The following is a 24,013-nucleotide window of genomic DNA, read 5'->3' on the forward strand; positions in this document are numbered from 1 at the left end:
TTTATTTAACAGTTGTTATTGCTATTGTTGCTATTGTTGTTGTTGTTGTTGTTGTTGCTCATTGTTGATTGCCGTCTGCTGCTGCTGCTGCTGCTGCTGCTGCTTTGGCTTTGCATTAGCATTTTGTACGCATGTTTCAGACATTTAACATTTCTCTTCATACACTGGCTATGTAAATATATATAGCATATAGTATATATATCGCAGACAAAAGACAGATATCGCACTTATACTTATACTATATAGTCGGGCATGTATGTACATGTTTCAGTTTCTTTTTTTTTTGCTGCCCATTTTTTTTTATTTTTTACTTGTTTTTTTTTTTGGTTTGGTTTGGTTATTTGTTTGCGGCAGGCCGTGAGGCCAAAACATTTATAGGAATATTTCAAATGGCAGACGACGCCGACGTCAGCGTGAACGTCGCGTCGCTGCCAGCAGCGCATTAAATGAGGCTGACACTGCCGACAACAACAAAAAGCGCGCACAAAAAAATAAATGGACCAAAAATCTGAAGCAACCAAAAAAAAATTGGGAGACAATAATAAATAAAAATATAAAAAAGAATCTGCGCAAAAATGTGAGTGTGTTGTTGTTGTTGTTGTTGCTGCCTCAAGTGTTGCCAGCTGCCTATTTTCGTGCATATTATTTCATAATTCAGCTTGTTGCAAATTTTCTTCCAATGTGTGTAGTTTTTTTTTTTTATGGCTGCCCAAACTATTTTAATTTGTTTTATTTTTGCTTTAAGAGTGACAGAAATTATTATTAACGATATCGTGCGATTTTTATTAGTCAACGCCTGGCGCTACACACAGACACACACACACACATAGTAAGTTGGGGAAATATTTTTTTGTCTCTGCTGTGATAATGAAATCGACATCAACATTGAGTTCGACAAGCAGCGCAAACAAATTAATTAACTAAATGAGCTGCTATCACACACACACACACCCACACACCCACAATGCTATGCTATGCTCAGTCAAGCTCACAAACCACTTGTTACTAAGCGCAATATGCATATAGACAGACTTAAGATACCCTGTAAAAAAACGATTGCGAAAATCTTAAATGCTGCTCAGTTTACAAATTTATTAATGTTTGTATTTTGAAATCAAGCGAATAATTGCTTAAGATAATAAAGTTTCATTTTTTAAAATATATATAACATTAAAAATAGAATAAAGTTTATTGTTGCAAAGTCTTAAAAATAGTTTTTGCTTTAACATTTTACTACAGTCAATTGCAATATTGGCATAGAATTTGTTAAATCTTTATATTTGTTAAATCTTTATATTTATTTATATTTATTTATATTTATATATATTTATTTATATTTATTTATATTTATATTATATTTATATTTATTTATATTTATTTAATTTTGTTAAAAATCTTCAATTCATTTTTGGTAACAGTCTATCAATTAATTAAGCAGTATACAGTTAGTTGTAGCCACATTTGTTGATTCACCACAAAAATTCACATAATTTAGCTTTTCATAATTTTTGTTCGCATATTATTTATTACTAATACTTAATATATTTGCGCTATAGCTTACGTTTATATTTTTTAATTGCGCTCACACGTGCCACAAAAATACGCGAAAAAATTTGGAGAACAAAAAATAACATAAATAATTATAAGAGCAGTGCCAAAACAACAATTTATATGCAGAGCTTGCATGTGTGTGTGTGTGTGTGTGATAAATCGGTGCGGCCATAAAGGGATTTGTCGCCAGCCAAAAATTTAAGAAAAATGCCAAAAAGTACTTCTTGCAGAAACTATGAAAATTAGCCACGAAAAAAAGAAGAAATTTTCTATACGGTTTATTATATGCTCGCTACACTTTCATCTAACAGATATGCATATATAATTATTTTGTTGTTCTTAGCCTTAAAATGCAATTGGCAAACGTTTTTGAAAAACTTTCGTGTGCCCCGCAGCAGCAGCAGCAGCAGCAGCAGCAGAAATGTTCAAAATTGAATAATGACTCGCAACCGTCTGTTAAATTGAGCCACATTTTCTAAGGCTCTTCCTCTTGCTCTATATTTTTTTCGCTGCTATGCTTTATGGTCAACACGTACGCTACTTATACAGTCACAGCCAATTGATTGGTAAATACTCGCATATTATAATTATAATTAGCAGCTTTGCTATGTGGCTGGCATCCCCCAGCCCCCAACCCCGCCCACGCTTACGCTCGCGTTCCTAGAATTTGCACAAATGTTGTCTATAAAGTCGAAAAGACGAGCAAGTAAATATTGTATCAATGTAGTTTATTAGGGTGTCTCGATTTGATAGCAAACCTACAAATAACAAAATCTGAATCTAAGCAAAACTCAATGTTTTAAAACTAAACCAAATACCGATTTATGCTGAAGCAGAATTAGTATGTGAAATTGTAAATTTACACATTTTAGAATTAGTATGTGAAATTGTAAATTTACACATTTTTTTCGATTTATGTGTTGATATATTAAATATTTCTTTTATTTTTAAGCTTTTATTTTCTCTTAACATTTTGGAGTTTTTCATTTTTATTTCTCATTCTGCTGTTTTTAAGATTTTACTATGACATTTTATTGATTTTTTGTCGTTATACTATCTTGGTACACCCTAATGCATGTAGCGATAGCATGCGTTGATATTATTCAAGGATTTTCAACAATTGTTGTAACAAGTTGTTATTGTGTTGGCTACTAGGAAGTTGGAAAGTTCAAGCAAATACTTGGCTCATCATAACACATAACTTGTTAGATAATACAGCGACTACAGTGGAGACTAGCTAAGCGAAACAAAAGCTAACACATTTGTTACATCAATGAGCATAATTTAGTGTTTTTCTGTTTCGACTATAATTTTTGTGTTTGCTTAACAACAACATAAAATAAGAATAATTTTAAAAAATTCGTGAATTCTAATTAATATATTTAATATACATAGCAAATGTATTAAATATATGCTTACATTTTAATCAAACGAAATGAGTTTGATTTGTTTGGCTGTGCATTTTAGCGTGTGTGGACTGTATTGAGTACACAGCGAGTGCTTTTGAAGTGGCTAACACACAACTCATAAACAGACTATCTACATGACTAACGGTTTAATTTGATGGGCATGGCTCAGCAGCTGATAGACTAATTAGCACAGCGAACTTAAAAACACAAACAAAAGGCAGGGAAAACAAAAGCAATAACAACAAAAGGGGCTACCATATCAGCTTATCTTATCACAACCAATTAAGCATAGATACACATATATACATATATAAACTATATACATATGTATGTAAGTATGTAACAAGGCAGCGGCGCTGACAGCAACAGAGCAAAGTAGAGCTGCCTGCGATTGGCTTAAAAAGGATGCTCAGCGCGCTCTCTCTCTCTCTCTCTCTCTGTCTCACTCTCTTATGCTCTCTCGCTCTTGCTTAACCTTTGAGCGCGCCTACGAACGTCCGCTCACGCCCACGCTGCTAGTCAAGGCGCAATTTGTAGCCAGAGCTAAAAAGAAATGCAGGTAGGCCAGCTTAGCAACATGTTGCTGGCAACATAATTTCGCAAACAACTCGGGAGTGGGAGGCAAAGCTACGCATGCGTCGCTGTCGTCGCTGTCGCTGTCGTCGCGCGTCGCCTTAATGCGCTCATTCAACTTTGCATACGACGTCGGCCGCATCGCATCGTTCGTCATCGGGCAAGCATCTGCTACACACACACACGACACGACACGCGACTCACCAACACCAATGAGCGCTAAGCTTAGAGGCAATGGGCAATAGCAAAAAGAAAATTTTCGCCAGCAACGAGAGTCCAAGCGCGCACGATCATCAACACAAGCAACTTTGTTGCGCTGCTGCGCGCTCTCGCTCTCGCTCTCTCAGTTTCAGACTGCTGCGACAGCGACTGCGACTGCGGCTGCTGCTGCTGCTGCTGCTGCTTGCGCTCTCGCTCTTGCTCTTGCTCTCGCGCTGCTGTGTGTGCAATTTATGTCTCACCTGACTTGCCTGCCTGCCTGCCTGCCTGCTTGTCTGTTGTGTATGCCGCCGCCCGGTCTCTCGCTCTCTCTCTCGCTCGCTCGCTTGCTCTCTCACGCTGTCGACGTCGCTGCTTGCTGCGCTGCTGTCAACGTTAGCGTCGTTTGCGCTTGTTGGGCTTTAGTTTATTTATTCAACCGACCGATATCGTGTGTGGACATTATTTTCCGAAACGTTCGCAACCGCACAACACACACATACACACACACACACACACACGTACACGTACTCACACATACACTCACACGTATAGCAAGCAAAAGGCAGCGCCGCAGCAGCAGCTCAATATACACGGCGTGTGCGCCCCGTGAGCTATCTAGTAGATAAAAACTCGCCGACTCGCCGACAACAGCAGCCAAGCAGCAAACCAACAACGAGCTAACAGCAACAGCAACAGCAACAACAACAGCAGCAACATTAACAACAAACTTGCAACAATTTTATCATTGAAATCAATTTTGTTTGCCCAAACTTCGGCGGCAAGAGAGCGCAGCGCAAAATGTTTGCCCTAACAATTTAATAGAAAACACACACTCCATTTGTTTATCGTATTTGGGCGACAAGTGTTTATGGCAATGCAACAATTGCCAATGCAATTGCAGTGTGTGTGTAATTAACAAACAAATAAAATATCCAAGAGCGCATATAAAAAAATTAAAAAATAGAAGCACGCGTGTGTTATCTAATCTTGGCAGGAAAAACTGCGCGTAGAGCTCAAAATAAAAAAAATAAAAACAAAAAATAAAATATATTAAACGAGACTGTGTACGACGACGGTTCTAACGGTAAACGCGTGCGGTACGGTGTTTTGTAAATAAATAAATAGCAATTAATTTAACAACTTTTTTTTTTGCAAGTGTGTGCAACAAACAACGCAAATTTTTTAAAGTGCTAAAGTTATTAAAGAAACGACAAAAAGAAAAGAAACATGTACAACAATTTAACGAATGTTGCCACGGCCACGGCCACAGGCACGGTGCAAACACTGGAAGCAGCAACAGCAACAACAACAGAGCGTGAAGCAACTTGCAACAGCAGCAGCAACAGCAGCAACAACAACAACAGCTATATATATTATCAAAGTAAATTGCATCACCTGCTAATTGTTGCACTTCTGCTCTGCCTCAGCAGCTGCTTGCCCCAAGTGGCGCAGGCACGACGTCACTCGCCGCTGCTGCTAGAGGAGTCCGATACGGGCAGACGCTCCAACAGGCCAGCGGGTAAGTCCAACTAAACCAACTACACAGATATTTGCTAAATTGCGCATACGCTCAGTGAGCCGCAGCTTGCGGGTTTTGCCCAACAGGTAGCGCAAGTGAGAATTGCTCGCACCCTTAATCCGCCTTTTTTCGGGTTTTTCTTTATTTTGTATACACAAATATATAGCTATATATATATTTTTTTATTGCGTTAATCCGGAAAACGGGAATTCCCTTCCGCTTGGCCGCCTGCGCCTGCGCCTTTCTACCTGCCACACCGCACGCTGCGCTCCTAGACACAATGGCGTCGCTTTGAACGTTGCACGTTGCACGTTGGCGTTGCTTTGGGCCTACGCCTGTTCCTAAGCTGCTTAGGCGGCGTCTCTACGTGCCCAAATATCCAATCTACAGCTCTCAATTTGTTGCAACTCACACGCCTGATTAGCTGCATTTCCTGTTGCCAACGCAGCAGCACAAAAAGCGAAAGAAAAACCAAAAAAACTCTGCAAGCGACTCCGCAAGCCAAAATTGAATGTAAAACAAACTTTTGATACACAAATTGAAAAATTACAACTAACTGCGGCTTGGCTGAATAGTTTCATAAAATTCATTTAAAATATATTTATTTATGCAATTTAATTGTTAATATTAACAATATCAATTGAATATTTCTATCACTCTCGACTATTCTATTCTTAGAGTTGCCATTAGATTAAAAATAATATTAAACTTTCGCCTAATGCAAAATTTGCAGCGCATGCATTTGAATTAATCGAAATAAAATTTGAATTAAATGCGCAAACTTAATATGAAGTTAAACCGTTAATTACACTTAATAGCAATAGTGGCCTAAACTAAACTAAATATAAAGACGCAAAGCAAAACTTGAGCTTATCAAAAAAGACACCCACATAATAACGCAGACTTAATTAAAAGTTCGAACATAATTTAAACTATATTTATATGTGGAGTATGTATGTGTGTGTGTGTGTGTGTGTGTGAGCTGCCTAGCGTTTTTTTTAATGAATGAAAAGCCAACGCAAGCGACACACACTGGGGCCAAATGTATTGCTGAGTTTAGTTTGGGCTAATCAAACATTAAAAACCACGCACGTTTTCACACAAGAGAGCGTTAGAGAGAGAGAGAGCGAGGGAGAGCGAGAGGGGGCAACTGCCAACAAGCTACAAACCAATTCGTTTTGTTCATTTCGCATTTAATTTAGCTGATTAACAAGCGCTCAGAGCGCTTCGTTCCCCTCTCTCTCTCTCACTCTCTACTCTTCAGCGCTACAACAAGCACGGGGGGGGGGGGAGCTCACGTCGCCATTCGTCAGCATAATTCATTTATTCAACTGTCTGCCGCCCAGTTAGGTGTTAAAAAGTTGTTAACTTATTTTTAACGAATGCGTGTAAGAGACAAACAACAACAACAACAACAACAACAACAAAATCAAGATGTGTGCCTACGTAAAACAGCAAACGAGACGCTGCTGCTGCCGTTGATGATGCTGAAGACTGTGGCATGGGTGCGATGAGCGGGACGGGGGGCGGGGCTGGTACTTTGAGCATGCGACAGACCGTACCGTTTTGGCATCTCTCGGCAAACATATCCATGATCTTTTCTTGAACGAAAACGAACACGAAAACGCACAAGACAAAGAGAACAACAACAAAGCAACTGACAAAAAGACAAACGTTAACGTTAAAAAGCAAAGCCAAGTCGTCGTTCCAGGCCGACAATTGACTGTCAGACGCCAAAATTATATTTTCGCCTGCATACGGCAATGGGGCAATACACTAGGCTATAGCTGAATAGCAACAAGCGAAATTGTTGAAATAAGCAACTTTTTAAAAGCAACAGCAACTTAAGCTAGGCTAGTGTTGATGATTAGCTAGTAGCGCTTATATATTAATTTAGATTGATTATTCAGTTTATAGAGCATGCGCGCTGCGACTTAAAATTGCCCAAAAAAGTTTGTGCCTGCCCAAAAAAAAGCAAAAAAAAAACGTTCACCAACGTCTGCCGAACGTCAGTGTCAGTTGCATCATGTCGCAGTTGCAGTCAAAAAAAAAAAGATACGAAATGCAACCAATTTGTGCAACAGACACAGCCACAGAGCAAGCGAGAGAGCAACAACATTGAAGATTGCCAAATGCTGTGTGCAGCCTTTTTTGGATTTGCAGACGAGGCGTCGCGTTCGCGTCCGCGTCTTGCAGCAACTGGCAACTCAACATTTTGTTTGAATTGAAGTCGTGTGTGTGTGTGTGTGCGTCTGTGTGTGTGTGTAGGCAGAGGAAGCACTTAATGCCCACAAGGTGTCAAATTGCCAGGCAAAGTTGCAAGTTGTTGCCTGTGGCTGCTGCTGCTGCTGCAACAAACGAGCTTAAGTTGAGCTGGAGAGCTGCAGCGCCCACCCAAGCAACATTGCATGTCTCAGTCTCTGTTTCTGTCTCTGTCGCTGTCTCAGTCTCAGTCTCAGTCTCTGTGTGTTTGTTAATTAATTTGGTTGCTTTGATTTTTCGGCAAAGCGTGGGCAACAACAACAAAATCTATGCAGTGGGTTTTGTTGATTGCTCTCGCTCTCACTCGCATTTCCGTTCGCCTTGGGACGTGCGCGCGCGCGGGTGTTCGGGGAGTCGCTGCATGGATCTAGGCAAATTGAACAAGAGTTATGCTGGTTATAACTGGGCGCACTCTCTCTCCCTGTCTCTCTCTCTCTCTCTCTCTCTCTCTCTTCATTAGCACAACTATATAAAATACAAATTGTTTGTTATTTTTGCATTGCAGCATTTTTGCTGCCATGACTTAATTATCAAGGCGCAAATATCTTTTGCCTCAATGTTGCCGCTGCGCATCATCAAAATTTTGCATCTTTGATAGTCAGCGCTGCTGCTGCTGCTGCTTCTTCTTGCTCTACAACAATATTTATGTAAACTTTTTGCAATTAAGCCCCAATTTGCAACAACATTTACAAAATATGCATAAATAAATAAACACAGCTAATTGCATAAGCAACAAATGATTAAATAATAATAAAAAGCAGCAAAAAAATAAAACAAATTAAATTAAATTAAATATTCGATTTAAAAAAAGAGCTTGAAACACAAATTAAATTAAATTAAATAGGCGCTAATTTCAAATTAAAAAATGAGCTTGAAAAACAATAAGTCAAAATAGATTTAATATTAAAATTAAAGTACTTTGATAACTAATTAATATACAGCATTAAACATTAATGTAATTTTTTTTGTATTTATTATGCGCTTGCCAAATAATTAAATTTATATTTTATTTAAATTAAAAGGCAGGCAACGCTCTCTCTCTCTCTCTTTCTCTCTTCTACTAAATGCATCTTTAGCATTTTTGTGCAACTTATCAGCACATTTAAAATTAGCCAACAATAACAAGCATTAGCAAAAATTGATTGTTGTTGTTGTTGTTGCAGCAGCAGCAGCAGCAACTGTTGCTGCTGCTGAACTTTTGACGACATCTGCGACAAGGGGGCAAGTTGCAGTCGCGTGATTTACAAAAGCAACACAAAATACAGAATTTCGAAATTTTAAAAATAGTCATTGAAAATGTTTACACACAGTCAGTCAGTCAGTTTATTTTGGAGCCAACACACACACACACACACACATACAGAAATTAGCTGTAAATATGTATGTTGAAAAAAAAAGCTAAATAGCCAAATATATTTATTTATTGCCGCTTTCAAATTAGTTTGCAAACAAAATTTATTTATAGCCAATTCATTTGGCAAATGCATTAGTAGTAATGATAGTTTTATTTTTTGTTTTATTTTTTACATAACAGCAACAGCAACAGCAACAGCAACAACAAGAGCAGCACGAGCCCCTCTTTTATTTTTTACGCTTTAGCGGCTTTTTTGCTTTTGAACTGCATGCGCTGTCTCTTTCTAATTTCGAATTGTGTTTGCCCAACGCCAAACACTTTTTATTTGCTTTTCAGCTTTTTGTTTGCGCCGCACAAACAGCGAGAGAGCAAAGCCATAAATTAGAAAGAAAACGCGAAGCTAGAAATGTAATAATTTGTTGCAGTGTATGCAGCAAGTCGGCTTTGAGTTTGAACGCGCTTATTTCTCATTTGTTAGCTTAGCACTCAAAGTATTTAATTGCTTTTGGAGTCAATAAATAAATAGAGCGCTGCTACGCTTGCCACAATTTGTGGCAGCAGCGCGCGCGCTCTGCTTGCTGCTTTTTGTGCCGCCGCCAAACCTATTGATTGATTGATTGCTTGATATCAATTGATTGACAGCTCAACACTCGTAGCTGTCAAATTTAAGCAGCAAACAAATTCGTTAAACAATAAATAAATAAATAAATTTCATTATAGTTACAGCTACTTTCTGCTCTATATAGCGGCCATATAGACGCGCTGCTGATCTTTTAACTCAATTAAAAGCGCACGCAGCCAAAAGTATAAATATATTTAAAACTAAAGGCGGTCTACAAGGACTTGAGCAAGACCCTATAGTTTAATTAAAATCAAAAATGTGTGCAATGCAATTCAAATTCATGTGATTTAAATGCATTTAATATATTTATATATATATATATTTATATATATATAGTGCCTGCCTACGTTTTATGCGCTGCTTGCGTCAACGTCAGCGTCGACGTTCTGCGTCATGTGAGTCAGCAACGCAATTGGCAACATCACGTACAACAGACAAAAAAAAAGAACCAAAAAGAAAGGCAAGAACGAAAGCCAAAGCGAATGTGTTAGCTAAAACAAATGAGCAGGCAAAAGAGCCACAAGACATTGGCAGACTGTGTGGTGTTGTTCTTGTTGTTATTGTTGTTGTTGTCGCACACACGTGTGTGGGGCGCAGTGTAGAGGGGGCGTGTCAGAAACAGCAAAATGTTTATTACAGAAAAGCTGAAATGCCTGTCGCCTGCCTTTTGACTGTAATTAGCACATTGTGCGAATATCAGCCCACTGTGCACACACACACACACACACACACACAGATACGTAAGCAACTTGTCGCTAAGGGCGCCAATGACAAGCTTGCTGAAATGTCTTATGTAAAAGCTAATTAGCTCGACTCGCGGCTACAAGTGCGAGCGAGCGAGAGAGAGAGAGAGAGAGAGCGAGAGCGCGTCTAATTTTATGAAAAGAATTATACATGTGTATATAGTAAATTTCTAAATTGTTGCTTGCCATAATTTCAAGTCAATGCACTGCCAAAAGCAACAACAGCAACAACAACAGCAGCAACATTTAGTTTATTTCTAGACATTTCGTCTTAAAATGCACAAATTATAAATAACATGCAACGCTGCATATAACAAAGCAACATATATATATATATATATCCAGACTTTGCTGCAGTGCGATGAATGAATTTGGCGCAATACACAAAAGACATAAATCAAGTGTCTAGACAAATTTGCAAACAACACAAAAGTAAATACAAATTGTATGCTTATATATATACCATATCTTTAGTTAATAATAATTAACAGCTGCCCAGAGCGACAGAGCATATTATCAATGCAGCGGAAATGAGGGGCGTGTTGTTGTTGCTGCTGTTAACAGTGCTGCCCACTGTTAAGCAACATAGCATTGCTTAGCAACATGTTGCTAGCAACATACTTGTTGCTAGCAGTTAAAGCAAGCTTGGGGCTGCACTTAATGCAATTAATTATATAATAAATTAACTAAATTATTATAAATTTATAATTAAATTTAAATAATGCTTTGTTTATCAAAATTTGCAACTTTTCGTAGATTGCAGCTGCAATTTCTGTTCGTCTGTCTGTCTGTCTGTCCGTCTCTGTTAGGCGGGGTCAGGTGTGTAGCATTGGCTATTTCTTTGATTAGCGCATTTTATTTTTGGAAACTTTTTTTTTGTGTCTGCTTTAGCTGATATATTTAAATATATATTTGTTGTTGTTGCTTTTGCTGTTTTATGGATTTTTACTAAATATACATATATAAATATTTATAAATGTATAGCGCGTAAAGGCGGCAGCTTGTTTGTTGTTGTTGTTCTTGTTATTGTTGCTTGCATTTAAATTGTATTTCTTGATTTTCGCACGCAAATAAAACTGGCGCCAATAACAACAATAACAAAAATTATAATAAGGCCGCCACTTGATAAAAGCTGCGCGTCGTTAGCGCCACTTATCACGTATACGACATGTCGCCAGTTTTAACTTTGCCACAATGAACGACAATGTCCCCATCACTCTCTCGCTCTCTCGCTCTCGCTCTTGAAAAAAATGCTAAATATTTTGTTGTCATTTGTGTATTGTGTTCAGTTTATATGTGTGGGGGTGTATTAGTTAATTAGTTAAGTTAAGTTCATGACATATGAGGCGCCCCAGAAAAATAAATTAAGCTGATAGCAGTTAATAATATTAACAACAAATACATGTTCATAATATTGATTGCCCATAATTCATCAAAATACCCTGGAAATTATGTTAAAATCACAAGCAAGAGCCCAACGCATTTTTATTGTTAAAAAAAAACTTTTATTTAATTGCTTGGCGCCAAATAGTTTAAAGTTTTAGCGCGCATTTAAATAAATTAATAACTTAACAAAGCAGCAGCAACAACAACAATATTGCTAATGAAATGGATGCTAATAAAACGAAAACGAAAAAAAAAATCATTCAAATAAAACTAAATACAAAATTATTTGTCGCATTGGCGCACAACTTGACACTTGTTGGCGCCAATAGCGTCTTTTTATATTTTATTGCTGCTTTGACTTTGCATTTGTAATTGTAAACGCTGCCGGAAGCAACTACAACAACAACAACTGAACAACAACAACTCAACAACAACAAGCGCACAACGCAAAAATTGTAAAAGCAACATCTTTGGCTTTTATATATATATATATATATATATATATATAGATTGTCTAACTGCAGTTTCAAGTTGCATTTTGTTAGGCTTGGAGTGTGATCATCAGCAATATATATATATATAGGCATATCGCATATAGACAAGTATGGGCAATTGCAATTAACGTGGCGCCACATCCACATACCATATATTTTTACTTTTTATAGCCATTTCTTAATCCGTCTCATGCCATCTCTTTCTATCTACTTGCAGTTACTGAATGTCAATTTGGCAAAGTCCTACGAGAATTGGGCTCCACTTGGTATGCGGATCTGGGACCGCCATTTGGTGTCATGTATTGCATTAAATGCGAATGCGTTGCGGTAAGTATGATAAGTTATAATATGAAGTGTTGGTGAAATTCGTTGGTGAAATTCATTCGCATTAAAAATGCCAATAGCCGTACTAAAATGTATGCAAGCTTTAATTCTGCAAAATGCAGCGTTGGTGAAATTCGTTGGTGAAACTCATTGGTGAACGCATAACAAATGCCAATAGTCTAAGACTCAAAGTTATGCAAGCTTTAATTCTGCAATATGCGGCGTTGGTGAAATTTATTGGTGAACAACAACAACAACAAAATCAACAATTGCCAGCAGCAGCAGCAGCTGTACTAAAGTGTACCTAAATGATAGAACTACGTTGGTGTATTTACACCAACAAAATCAACAACAGCATTTACTGCTAGTTTAGTTTTGCTTTGCAACCTTCAACTCAAATTATTATTGCAACTGGCTATACAAAAGTGTGGAGGCCGCAACATAAACATTTTTGCATTAGAGCAATATTTTCACAGATGCCCAAACAAATTAAGTCAAGTGCGAAATTTTAGCGCTGATAGGCAACCAACTAATTGACTAATGTCCGACGACATTTGCTACAAGCAACAGCGACAACAAAACAACGTTGCCAAAATACAAAATACAAAATACAAAAAAAAACAAATAATGAAATAAACAAGCAAAGCAAATAAATAAAATCGAAATAATGTTATATAGACTAGATATATTTTCACTTAACGGGGCAAGAACGTAAAGCGCATAATTTATGGCATTTCTACGCATGATTAATATTGATTTTAAAGCTCTCTTTGCTTGTGGCTGAGACATTTTATTTTATTACGTATCAGTCGCACAAATACATATATACATGCTATATATATATATGCTATATATTCGTATAGTGAGGCGACGCAACCAAAACGCAGCCTTGCCAAACTAAAAACAAATTTAACATTGCGTTGAATCGAATTACGCAAAAGCAAACAAATTAAATAAAATAAATAAGTACAACATACATTGGTGAGAAAGTTAAACAAGCGCGCGCTATAAAAGTAACAACAATTATTATATATATAATATATATATGCTGAACTGAAGGCAGGCCCCAAAAATTAATTGACGCCATAAAGTCTTGGCGCATTTGTTGTTGTTCTTATTGCTGCTGTTGTTGTTGTTGTATGTCTACCAGCTAGCAGACAATCCAAAAAAAAAAAACAAAAAAAATACAAAACAATTTATATATATGCATAGCATTTGTTTTTTTAAAGCTTAAGTAGCGCAACTTGAATTTTCAAGCTAATTTATTTACAAAGCTTTAGTTAATGAGCGCACTAGCTCATCCCGCAGCTGCATAAAAGTCACTTGCGCTACTTATATTAATTAATTATAATTTATGTCTGCAGTTGGCCATAAAAAATTTGCTGAAAACATGTTGCTGCTGCTGCTGCTGCTGTTGAACTTTTAGCAACAACAGCAACGGCTATGCATATAGAAAAATATAAAATATAAAATATTAAAACCCATTGCGACGACGACGGGGCGACGCTGACATGAACACGCCAATAAAAAATTCATAATAAAAAGTATAAAAAAAATCAAATAAAATTGAAAAATTATATACAAGCAACAGCAGCAGCAGCAGCAGCAGCAGCAGCAACATCAAAAGCAGACGAGACAACGACACTGACCAGCAACACTCAGAGCCAGCAGCTGAAAAATGAAATCATAAAATTATATATATTATATATATATAAATAAATTTATATTAGGAAAATTGTGTGAGCTAAAATTAAAAGTGCGATTAAGTTTGATTTAATGTGGCAGCCCACACACACACACACACACATATAAAGGGGCGTGGCAAGCAGAGCATTTGCTAGTCGTTGAGCTAATTAATGTTGTGGCTACATTAAAATGAAAATATGACAGCCAGTGAATATAATAAAAATATAAACTGAACTAATTAAGTGCAATTTTCGATATCTACATATAATTAATATATAACTTTATATTACAGATACCCAAAAAGCGACGCATTGTGGCGCGTGTGCAATGCCGCAACATCAAGAACGAGTGTCCACCGGCCAAGTGCGATGATCCCATATCCTTGCCCGGCAAATGCTGCAAGACCTGTCCAGGCGATCGCAACGGTAAGTCTATATATGTATATATCATGCCAAACATATGCGTCATTATATTTTTTCTCAAAAATATTTCGTGCGCTATTTTCGCGCGTCTCGTTTCATTTTCTTTATTTTTTTTTTATGTTGTTGTTGAACATATCTCAATATTTTGACAGTTGCAATTGTTTGCCCAACGCATAATCATAAAATGATATGTATATGATTAAGCTATATATCTCTGACTATATTTAAACATATATATGCATGAGCAAATAGTTGAGCTGTCGCGTAAATTGTTTATGAAAAATTACTTATGCCGAAATGAAGGTCAACGCTACGCAATTTATATTTCATTTTAATGCCATTTACTGCGGCGACAGGCGACACAGCAGCATATTCCAATATATATATATGCTATATATACATATATATATATCATACTTGATGTGTGCTATGTTCTGCATTTATTTTCATTTCATTTGACTTTGCAAATTATTAATTATTAAGCAGATAAATCCCTGCTGGGGAATTGTGTGAGCAGCTCAAGTGTCTCTGGGGTCCAATTTGTATTATTCGCCGTTTTGTTGTTTTGGGGCCACACGTGCCTCCCACTTAAGTTCAAAGTCAAATTCTCTAGTTTATTTTATTGCTCTGCTTAATTAGCATGCGTGGTGGTCAGTGTCGGGCATGGACGCTGGCATATTAAGCAGTGCCCCAAAAAGCTCATTAAAAAGCTGCTTAATATGCTGCCCAACGAGCTGCACTTGCCACAAAAGCACAAAACAATTGAAGAAATTTAAAGTCGAGCTTTTGCTTTACTGCGTTGCATTTATCGAGTGCACACTGTAACTGAATCAGTGGCAATTCTTTTAGCTTTAGCTAATTTTCTGCATGAATTGAATTCTTAATTAGAAAAAAAAAGTGAAGAGCGAAGCAAAGTTTTTGTTTTTTATTTTTTATGCATTATAATATTAGTTACATGTGTGTTCGTGTGTGTGTGTGTGTGTGTGTGACATTTTTCACATAATCAGCCAAGTGCTGGCTAAATTCCAGTCCAGCAGTCGCTCGCTCGCTGCCTGCCCCTCCCCCTCTCTTTCACTCTCGCCCTGTTTTAGCTGCTGCTGCTGTGTGGCATGGCCTAAGTAAACTGGTTGCCTCAACCGGGAACGCTGCTGCTGCTGTGGCTTGTTGCAAGTTTGCTGCAACACATCATTAGTTTCCGTTTTGTGGCAATTTTTCATTTGCTTATGCAAAGCCGTTGACCTTTTTCCAGCCGCTGCCACGCCCCGCTCTAAGCGCACACGCCCACTTTGGGCCAACAACAAATTTCACTTTTATTTAGCTGCCACGTCAAATACTAAATATATATAATATATATATACGCGCTTATGTGTGAGTGCAAAAATTTCAAGCAGCTTGCAGCAAGCGGCAAGCGGCATGTGGCAGCAGCGGCAGCAATAGTTGCTGACTAAACTACACGGAGCATGCAACTCGTTTGCCATAAATAGTTAGAAGGCACGGGCGCGGCCCCCAACTTGGCTAGTAGTAGCCTCTTGGCTCTCACGCAGTCGCCTGGGCTATTGTAAAAATATTTTCAAGCAGCAGCAGCAACGGCAACGGCAACAAGCAACTTGCAACTTAGCAAACAACTTGCCACAACTCTAGCCACAAGCCAGGCCAGGCCAGGCCATGCCTTTTGATTTACCAAAGTTATTTTTGCTTTTAGCCTAACTTGGCAGTCGCTTTTGTCATCACACACACACACACACACACACACACACGTATATATGTATGTGTGTGTATCTATAGTATTTATAGCTATATACATATTGCATATTTAGTGCGAGTCTCGAGCCTCGCGTCTCGAGCTGCGTCTTGTCTTGTGCCCATGTCCATGTCCATGTCCAGTTTTGGGCTTGCGCTTGCGCTTGACCATTAATTTATGCATTTTTTCGTTATTTCTTATAATGACATAACTCGAGCATTTTAACGCTTATTAAATTATCTCATTTAACCGACAAAAGCAACAGCGGGCGGTCCCCCCCTCCCCCCTCCCAGCTAGACAATAAAATTTAATGCCCCTGCGGCAACTCGCTGCATCGATCGATCGATCGTTTTGCCTTGATAAGGTCGCCACAGCACAGTGAAAAAAAAGAGAGAGCGAAAGAGAGAGAGAGAGAGCGAGAGCCATTAAGCAACCTCGTTCAATTTAAGACTCAACATTGATGACATCGGGTCGCATTCTCGATCTCTTTTTGCCTCTTTTTGGTAGGCGCGCTCATTTCCTCTTCTTCTTTCTTTTTTTATGGCCAGCAACATTGTCGCACACACAAAAAATAATTCGAAATAAAAACTAAAGTTAATTGATTTTTATCAGTCGGAGCAGCTGTGAGCAGTTTTCGCAAGTCTCCTCCAGTTGAAGTTACAAATATAGAAATTTAAATAAATCACACAAATGATTTTTAGTCTAAACGAAAATTGTTTTAAGCCTCAACTCAACAGTTCACATTCATCTCTAAGTCGCCCAACTCTGTGGCCAACAATAAAATGTTCAACTTTATCGTTATCAGCAAATGGCATCAGAACGGAACTGTCTACACCTCGAAAATAAAAATAAAAATTGAAGGAAAAGAAAAGAATGAAAAGCAAAGCAAACAACAAAAATTACCGCTGCTTGATATAAATTGATTTGTTAACTCGCTCTAGATTGCATTGCCGCTCTCGCTTGTACACTCTATGCCGCTCTCTCGCTCTCGCAGACTCCAACGCAGCCACACACATAGTTTGAAATTCTTGAGAACAAATCTGAAAATCAGGCTAAGCCGCATTTGAAAAACACTTTCAAACTTCAAAGATACTTTTTTCTTTTTTTTTGTTAATGAGCTCGTTATGCGCTCTAGTCTGTGTGTGTGTGTGTGTGTGCGTGTGTGTGTGTGTGCATACCAAAGCGTTGAGTCAATGCCAAAGGTGTCGTTTGTCTCTTTTTGGGCCGGCTTTGTCGGCTTTGCTGTCCGTCCGTCCGTCCGTCCGACTGTTTGTCCCCCTGCCTTGTGGTTGTCATGATGGGCAACGTGTCGTCGTCTTTGTGCGCAACAAAACTCATTTATCTTGGCTTACAAAAACGGCAAGCCAGACCAACAACAACAACAGCAACGAACGATCGCCTAAGAACCACACACGGCATTAAAAATGAAACGAAACGAAACGAAACGAAAATTCATTCATCTGCAAAGCCAACAAGAGTCAAGGGCAATGCGGGATCACAAACTTAAAATCAAAATAAAAATACAACAACAATCATTTTTTATAACAACAACAACTGCAGCAGCAGCAGCAGCAGCAGCAGCAGCGGCGGCAGCAACGATCGCCAGGCCTAACTTCCAATAAGCTAAAGAATGTGCGACGACGACGACGCGTCAAATTGAAAAACGCAGCCGCAAAAAGCGACGGCGGCTACCTTCGGTCAGCTCAGCGCTGCGCTCGAAGTGGCTCGTATTAAGATCAGGCGATAAGATCGTCGCATATACACAACACACCACACACCACACACCACACCACAGCCCCCAGTAAGCATAAAAAAGAATCAGAAGACTGCAAGACAACCACAGAGCAGAGCAGCGCAGCCTTCAAAGCTTCACTTTGTTGTTGTTGTATTCATTGGTGTATTGTTGTTGTTGTTGTTGTTGCTGCTGCTGTTGCTGTTGCCGTCTCAACGTCAACGGCATCGACTTTGGCATCGGCTCAATAAAATGCTATACAAGGTGTCAGATTTGTCGCCCTTCATTATGCGCCGCTTGCTATATGCTCCTCTTTTTTTTCTCCATATACTACTATATGCGCTGCTGCTTCTTCTTCTTCTCCTGCTCTTTTTGTGACTGGCTTAAGCCGTTGGAGTTGGAGTTGGAGTTGGAGTTGAGCATAAAATAATCGAAATTCCAGCAATTTAAAGTTGGAAAGTTAACGCGCTCGCGTTTTTATTTCTTTTTATGGCCTTTGACATTGTGCGCATAATTTTGATGCTTTAGGTTAATGAAACAGCAGAAAATTTGCTGTGCAGCAAATAAATTTGCAATTTAATGTGCGAATTGATTAAAATTAATTACGATATTGGGCTACGATATGCAGTTGAAGTTGCCCTAATGAGGTTTGACATGCATTACTAATAAGTAAGATGTTGAAATGGCAATTTACGATATTCGGTTTTACGATATAGAGTTTACGATATACAGCAAAAATGATTTGTTTTGGCTGCTAACACTAACGCTAATGTTAGTAGACTTACGATATTGAGGCATACGATTTAGAGAGCATATATAAACTTTTAAACAGATTTACGAGCTTCAAACGAAGTCGCTTTTGAGCGTTTGAAGCTGCGACTGCGACAGCGACTGAGGCTGCGTTGATTTATGCGCCTGCCCGCTGTCAATCAATTGTATATTTATTTTTGTTAGTGTATTAGTGTGTCTGTGTGCGTGTGTGTGTGTGTGTCTGTGTGTGTGTGCAACACCGGAAATGTCCACCTACTTTCACGCCGTAACTGAACGTGTCATGAATTCCTGGAAGTTGCATTTGCCTTTGTTCGTTTGTTTTGCTTTTCTGTCGTTTTCGGGGCTCTAGTTTTACCTGCTGCCAGTTTCAATTTATGCACGATTAATGAAATGCCCACCTGGCAGCTCGTCTCGCCGCCCCTCCCGCTCTCAATTTCTAGTTAAGCTACCTGAGGCTCGCTTCATTCTGCATTTCAGTTCATTCATTCATAGCGAGTGCGCCCGCCGGCTTTTGCTTTTGATGGCAGTTTTAAGCCAAAAGGGAATTGTAGCCTCAGCCTCAGTCTCAGCCTCAGTCTCAGTTCATTTGTAATTTTGCTACTTGCTGTTGCTTTGTTAACTATTTTACGGCTTATCTAGCTCTAGCTCTAGCTCTATCTCTTTCTCTATCTCACTCATGCGTTTATTTCATTCTTCATTGCAGATACGGATGTGGCCTTGGATGTGCCAATGCCCAGCGAGGAAGAGGAGCGCAACATGAAACGTAAGTGAACCTTAAATGTGCATAAATCACTACGGGCCTAGGGCTATAAATAGCTAAAAACTAATGCGAAAATAAATGAAGAATTACAACAAAAAGAAAGGCAAATAGCACAAATTATTTATAATAAATTTGTAAAGCTAATAAATGAAAATCAAATGCATAAGTTGCTATAAAATTTCACATTTAATAAAAACAATTTAAGCACATAAAACATAATTTAGAGTAGAGTTTTCCAAATACAAAATATATTTGAAGCTTGCAAAATTGCTTAGAAATATTTAAAATTTATTACCTGCATTTAATTGAATTAATTTTTGATTAGAGTAAAGTTTTTAAATACAAAATATATTTGAAGCTTGAAAAATTGCCCACAAATATTTCAAATATCAAATTGATTGGCCTGCATTTAATTGAATTAATTTTTGATTAATTTCCCTTCCAATGTAGATTACGCTGCGCTGCTAACGGGCCGCACATCCTACTTCCTCAAGGGCGAGGAGATGAAGTCCATGTACACGACGTACAATCCGCAGAACGTGGTGGCCACGGCGCGCTTCCTCTTCCAGAAGAAGAACCTCTACTACTCGTTCTACACCTCGGGGCGCATCGGGCGGCCGCGGGCCATACAGTTCGTGGACGATGCGGGCGTCATACTGGAGGAGCATCAGCTGGAGACGAGCATGAGCGGCAGCCTGAGCGTTTACCAGAACGCGACCGGCAAGATCTGCGGCGTGTGGCGACGCGTGCCGCGGGACTACAAGCGCATCCTGCGCGACGATCGACTGCATGTGGTACTGCTGTGGGGCAGCAAGCAGCACCAGTCGGAGCTGGCGCTGGCGGGCAAGGTGGCCAAGTATACGGCGCTGCAGACGGAGCTGTTCAGTGCGCTGCTGGAGCCGCCGCAGCAGGCGAATGGCAAGACGGACCTGCAGCTGGCCGGAGCCGGCGGCACGGCCATTGTGTCGACCAGCAGTGGCGCTGCCAGCTCCATGCACCTGACGCTCGTCTTCAATGGCGTCTTTGGCGCCGAGGAGTTCGCCGACGCGGCGCTGAGTGTGCGCATTGAGCTGCCGGAGCGCAAGGAGCTGATCATTGATGAGATGCCGCGAGTGCGCAAACCCTCGGCGGAGGTGAATGTGCTCGAGATTAGCTCGCCCATCAGCATCCAGAATCTGCGCCTCATGTCGCGCGGCAAGCTGCTGCTGAGCGTCGAGTCCAAGAAGTATCCCCAGCTGCGCATCCAGGGCCACATTGTGACCCGCGCCAGCTGTGAAATCTTCCAGACGCTGCTGGCGCCAGCGGCGACGGCGGCCGTCGAGCAGCGCAGCAGCGGCCTGGCCTGGGTCTATCTGAATACGGACGGCAGCCTGGCGTACAATATCGAAACGGATCATGTGAACACCAAAGATCGGCCCAACATCAGTTTGATCGAGGAGCAGGGCAAGCGCAAGGCGAAGCTGGAGGATCTGACGCCGAGCTTCAACTTCAACCAGGCCGTGGGCAGTGTGGACAAGCTGGGACCCAAGGTGCTGGAGTCGCTCTATGCGGGCGATCTCGCGGTCAATGTGGCCACCGAGCATGAGACGAGCCTGATACGCGGTCGCCTCGTGCCGCGTCCCGTGGCCGATGCACGCGACTCCGCCGAGCCGATTCTGCTGAAGGCGACGCATGGCGGCGAAGCTGCCGCCGGCATGGCCTGGATGTCCATCGACAACGAATGCAATCTGCACTACGAGCTGACGCTGAGCGGCTTCCATGCGCAGCAGGAGCTGCAGCTGTATCTGGAGGAGAAGCCCATCGAGGCCATTGGCGCGCCCGTGACGCGCAAACTGCTCGAGGATTTCAGCGGCAGCTACATGGAGGGATTTCTGCTGGGCATGCCCAGCGCCGAGCTGATCAAGCTCGAGACGAGCGTCTGCTATCTGGAGCTGCAGTCCAAGCACTCGCACCAGCTGCTGCTGCGTGGCAAGCTCAAGAGCACCAAGGTGCCCGCCCACTGCTTTCCCATCTACACGGACAACAATGTGCCCGTGCCCGGCGACCACAACGACAACCAGATGCTGACGGCCGAGACCAAGTGCTTCCACTCCGGACGCTTCTACAACGAGTCGGAGCAGTGGCGCAGCGCCCAGGACACTTGCCACATGTGCGCCTGCCAGCGTGGCCAGGCCAACTGTGAGCTGATCAAGTGTCCGGCGCTCAAGTGCAAGACCAGCGAGCAGCTGCTGCAGCGCGACGGCGAATGCTGCCCCAGCTGCATCCCACCCCGACGTCCCAGCGATGGTGCCAGCTCGGATTGGCTAACGGGCGGCACTTCGCCGGCACTCAATGCCAGCGAGCTGCTGAGCGCGCCGCGTCGTGGCTGCCGCTTGGGTGAGCAGTTCCATGCCGCCGGCGCCAGCTGGCATCCGTTCCTGCCCCCCAATGGCTTCGATACCTGCACCACCTGCAGCTGCGATCCGCTGACGCTCGAGGTGCGCTGCCCCCGCATGGTCTGTCCGCCGCTGCAGTGCAGCGACAAGCTCGCCTATCGGCCCGACAAGAAGGCCTGCTGCAAGGTCTGCCCGGAGGGCAAGCAGAGCAGCCACGGCCAGGGCAGCAAGCAGACCCCGAACAATCCGAACGTGCTGCACGATCAGGCGATGCAGCGCAGCGCCGCACACAATGCCGAGGAGGTGCTCGCCGCCGGCGGCTGCAAGGTGGTCAACAAGGTCTACGAGAACGGCCAGGAGTGGCATCCCATACTGATGTCCCATGGCGAGCAAAAGTGCATCAAATGCCGTTGCAAGGTAAGTGCGCGCAACAGATGAAGCTACAACTACAATTCGGAACTAATATTTGATTTTCTCTTTTTGTTTTCTTTTGCTCCTGCAGGACTCGAAAGTTAACTGCGATCGCAAGCGCTGCTCGCGCTCCACGTGCCAGCAGCAGCAGCAGCAGACGCGCGTCAGCAGCAAGCGGCGACTGTTCGAGAAGCCCGGAAGCGATGGCGCGTCCACAGCAGCGCCCGTCGACGAGTGCTGCTCCACCCAATGCCGACGCTCGCGGCGCCACCACAAGCGCCAGCCGCATCATCAGCAGCGGGCGGCAAGCAGCTGAAGCTGAAGCCACAGAGAGAGAGAAAGAGAGAGAGAGAACCCACTTTTATTTTTGAGGGGGGGGTAAACAGTTTATGCGTCTGCACTCAGACGAGCGAGAGCGAGCGAGCGAGAGAGCGATAACAATAGTGAGTGTGTAAGCGAAAGCGAAGCGCAGCGAAATGTTAACTTGTATTATATTAAAAAATTAAAAACTACAAAAGCAAAAGCACAGACATACACAGTTAGCCAAGAGGGGTGCGCGCTTGTGTGTGTGTGTGTGTGTGTTCTGTAGTACACTGAAAAACAAAATTACATTATATATTTATATATATACAACTACTATATATACCAATTAACCAGTGCAGTTGCTTTAAATTCTCGTCTCGCGTGGAATTTAACTAGAGAGCGCATTTTTTTTTTGATAAATATGCAAATGTGAAAAGCAAAAAAAGGGAAACATAACTGTGCTGTGTCCAAGTTGATGCTTTTCTTCAAAAAAAAAAAACACAATTAAATTCAATATACTTTCTGCTTCTTTATCACATTATTTATAAATATACATATATTTATTTCAATTCATTTAAATTCACATTTAAATTGCAATTTGAAAGGCAAAGAAAGCTAAAATACAATTATATTTATATACATGCATATATATGTATATATATATAGTATATACATTTAACCCAAAAGAGCTGATGATGTTAACGATTAACAATTACACGATATATACATATATTTATATATATATTTGTTTCATCTATAATTTATGAGAATTAAAATGCAGTGGGAAACGCTTTTGGCGCAATATTTAGTTGTTGCTATCGATATGCACACACAGGGCTGTTATCGTTTGTTATCGATATCGACGGCGCCGCAAAATATTTTTGAAATGAAAACCAAAAGTTTCGACTGATTGACTGAATGGCAAAAATTATATATAAAATTATTAAAAACATTAAACTTACAAAAAATATATACAATACATATATATTTAGTTTAAAAGATATGTTTTTTTTTATTGTTGCAAATGCGCAAATAAAAAGAAAGAAAAGAAAGGAAAAGAAAGGCTTGCAACAAACCATTTGCTTATTGAGGGCTTTTCAATGTGAAATTATTTTGTACTTACTCACACACACACACACACACACACACACACACATACAAACACGCCATGCCATGCCACATCTAACCAAAATTTATTTACAATTTTTAGAAATTACAAACAAAATTCTATCAACTATGTACAAAATTTGTTTAATGAAAATTATTTAATATACTGCCGTGTACACATATTTATACACACACACACACACACACATGCATACAAATTCATACACATACACGCATGCAATGAAAACAACAGCAACAAAATTTAAA

At 40.5% G+C, this 24,013-nt stretch overlaps 1 protein-coding gene across 1 annotated transcript; it reads left to right on the top strand.

The window, feature by feature from the left end:
• The first annotated feature begins 4,150 nt into the window (after window positions 1-4,150).
• LOC108606731 (dorsal-ventral patterning protein Sog) lies at window positions 4,151-23,184 on the top strand. The gene is made up of 6 exons (XM_017997122.1): window positions 4,151-5,253; window positions 12,332-12,441; window positions 14,417-14,549; window positions 19,494-19,553; window positions 20,001-22,342; window positions 22,428-23,184. Exons 1-6 carry the CDS (start codon window positions 4,962-4,964, stop codon window positions 22,650-22,652), a joined length of 3,162 nt encoding a protein of 1,053 aa, XP_017852611.1. The 5' UTR covers window positions 4,151-4,961; the 3' UTR covers window positions 22,653-23,184.
• Window positions 23,185-24,013: the final 829 nt, after the last annotated feature.

Source organism: Drosophila busckii, chromosome X (assembly GCF_011750605.1).
Source record: "Drosophila busckii strain San Diego stock center, stock number 13000-0081.31 chromosome X, ASM1175060v1, whole genome shotgun sequence".
Lineage (NCBI taxonomy): Eukaryota > Metazoa > Arthropoda > Insecta > Diptera > Drosophilidae > Drosophila > Drosophila busckii.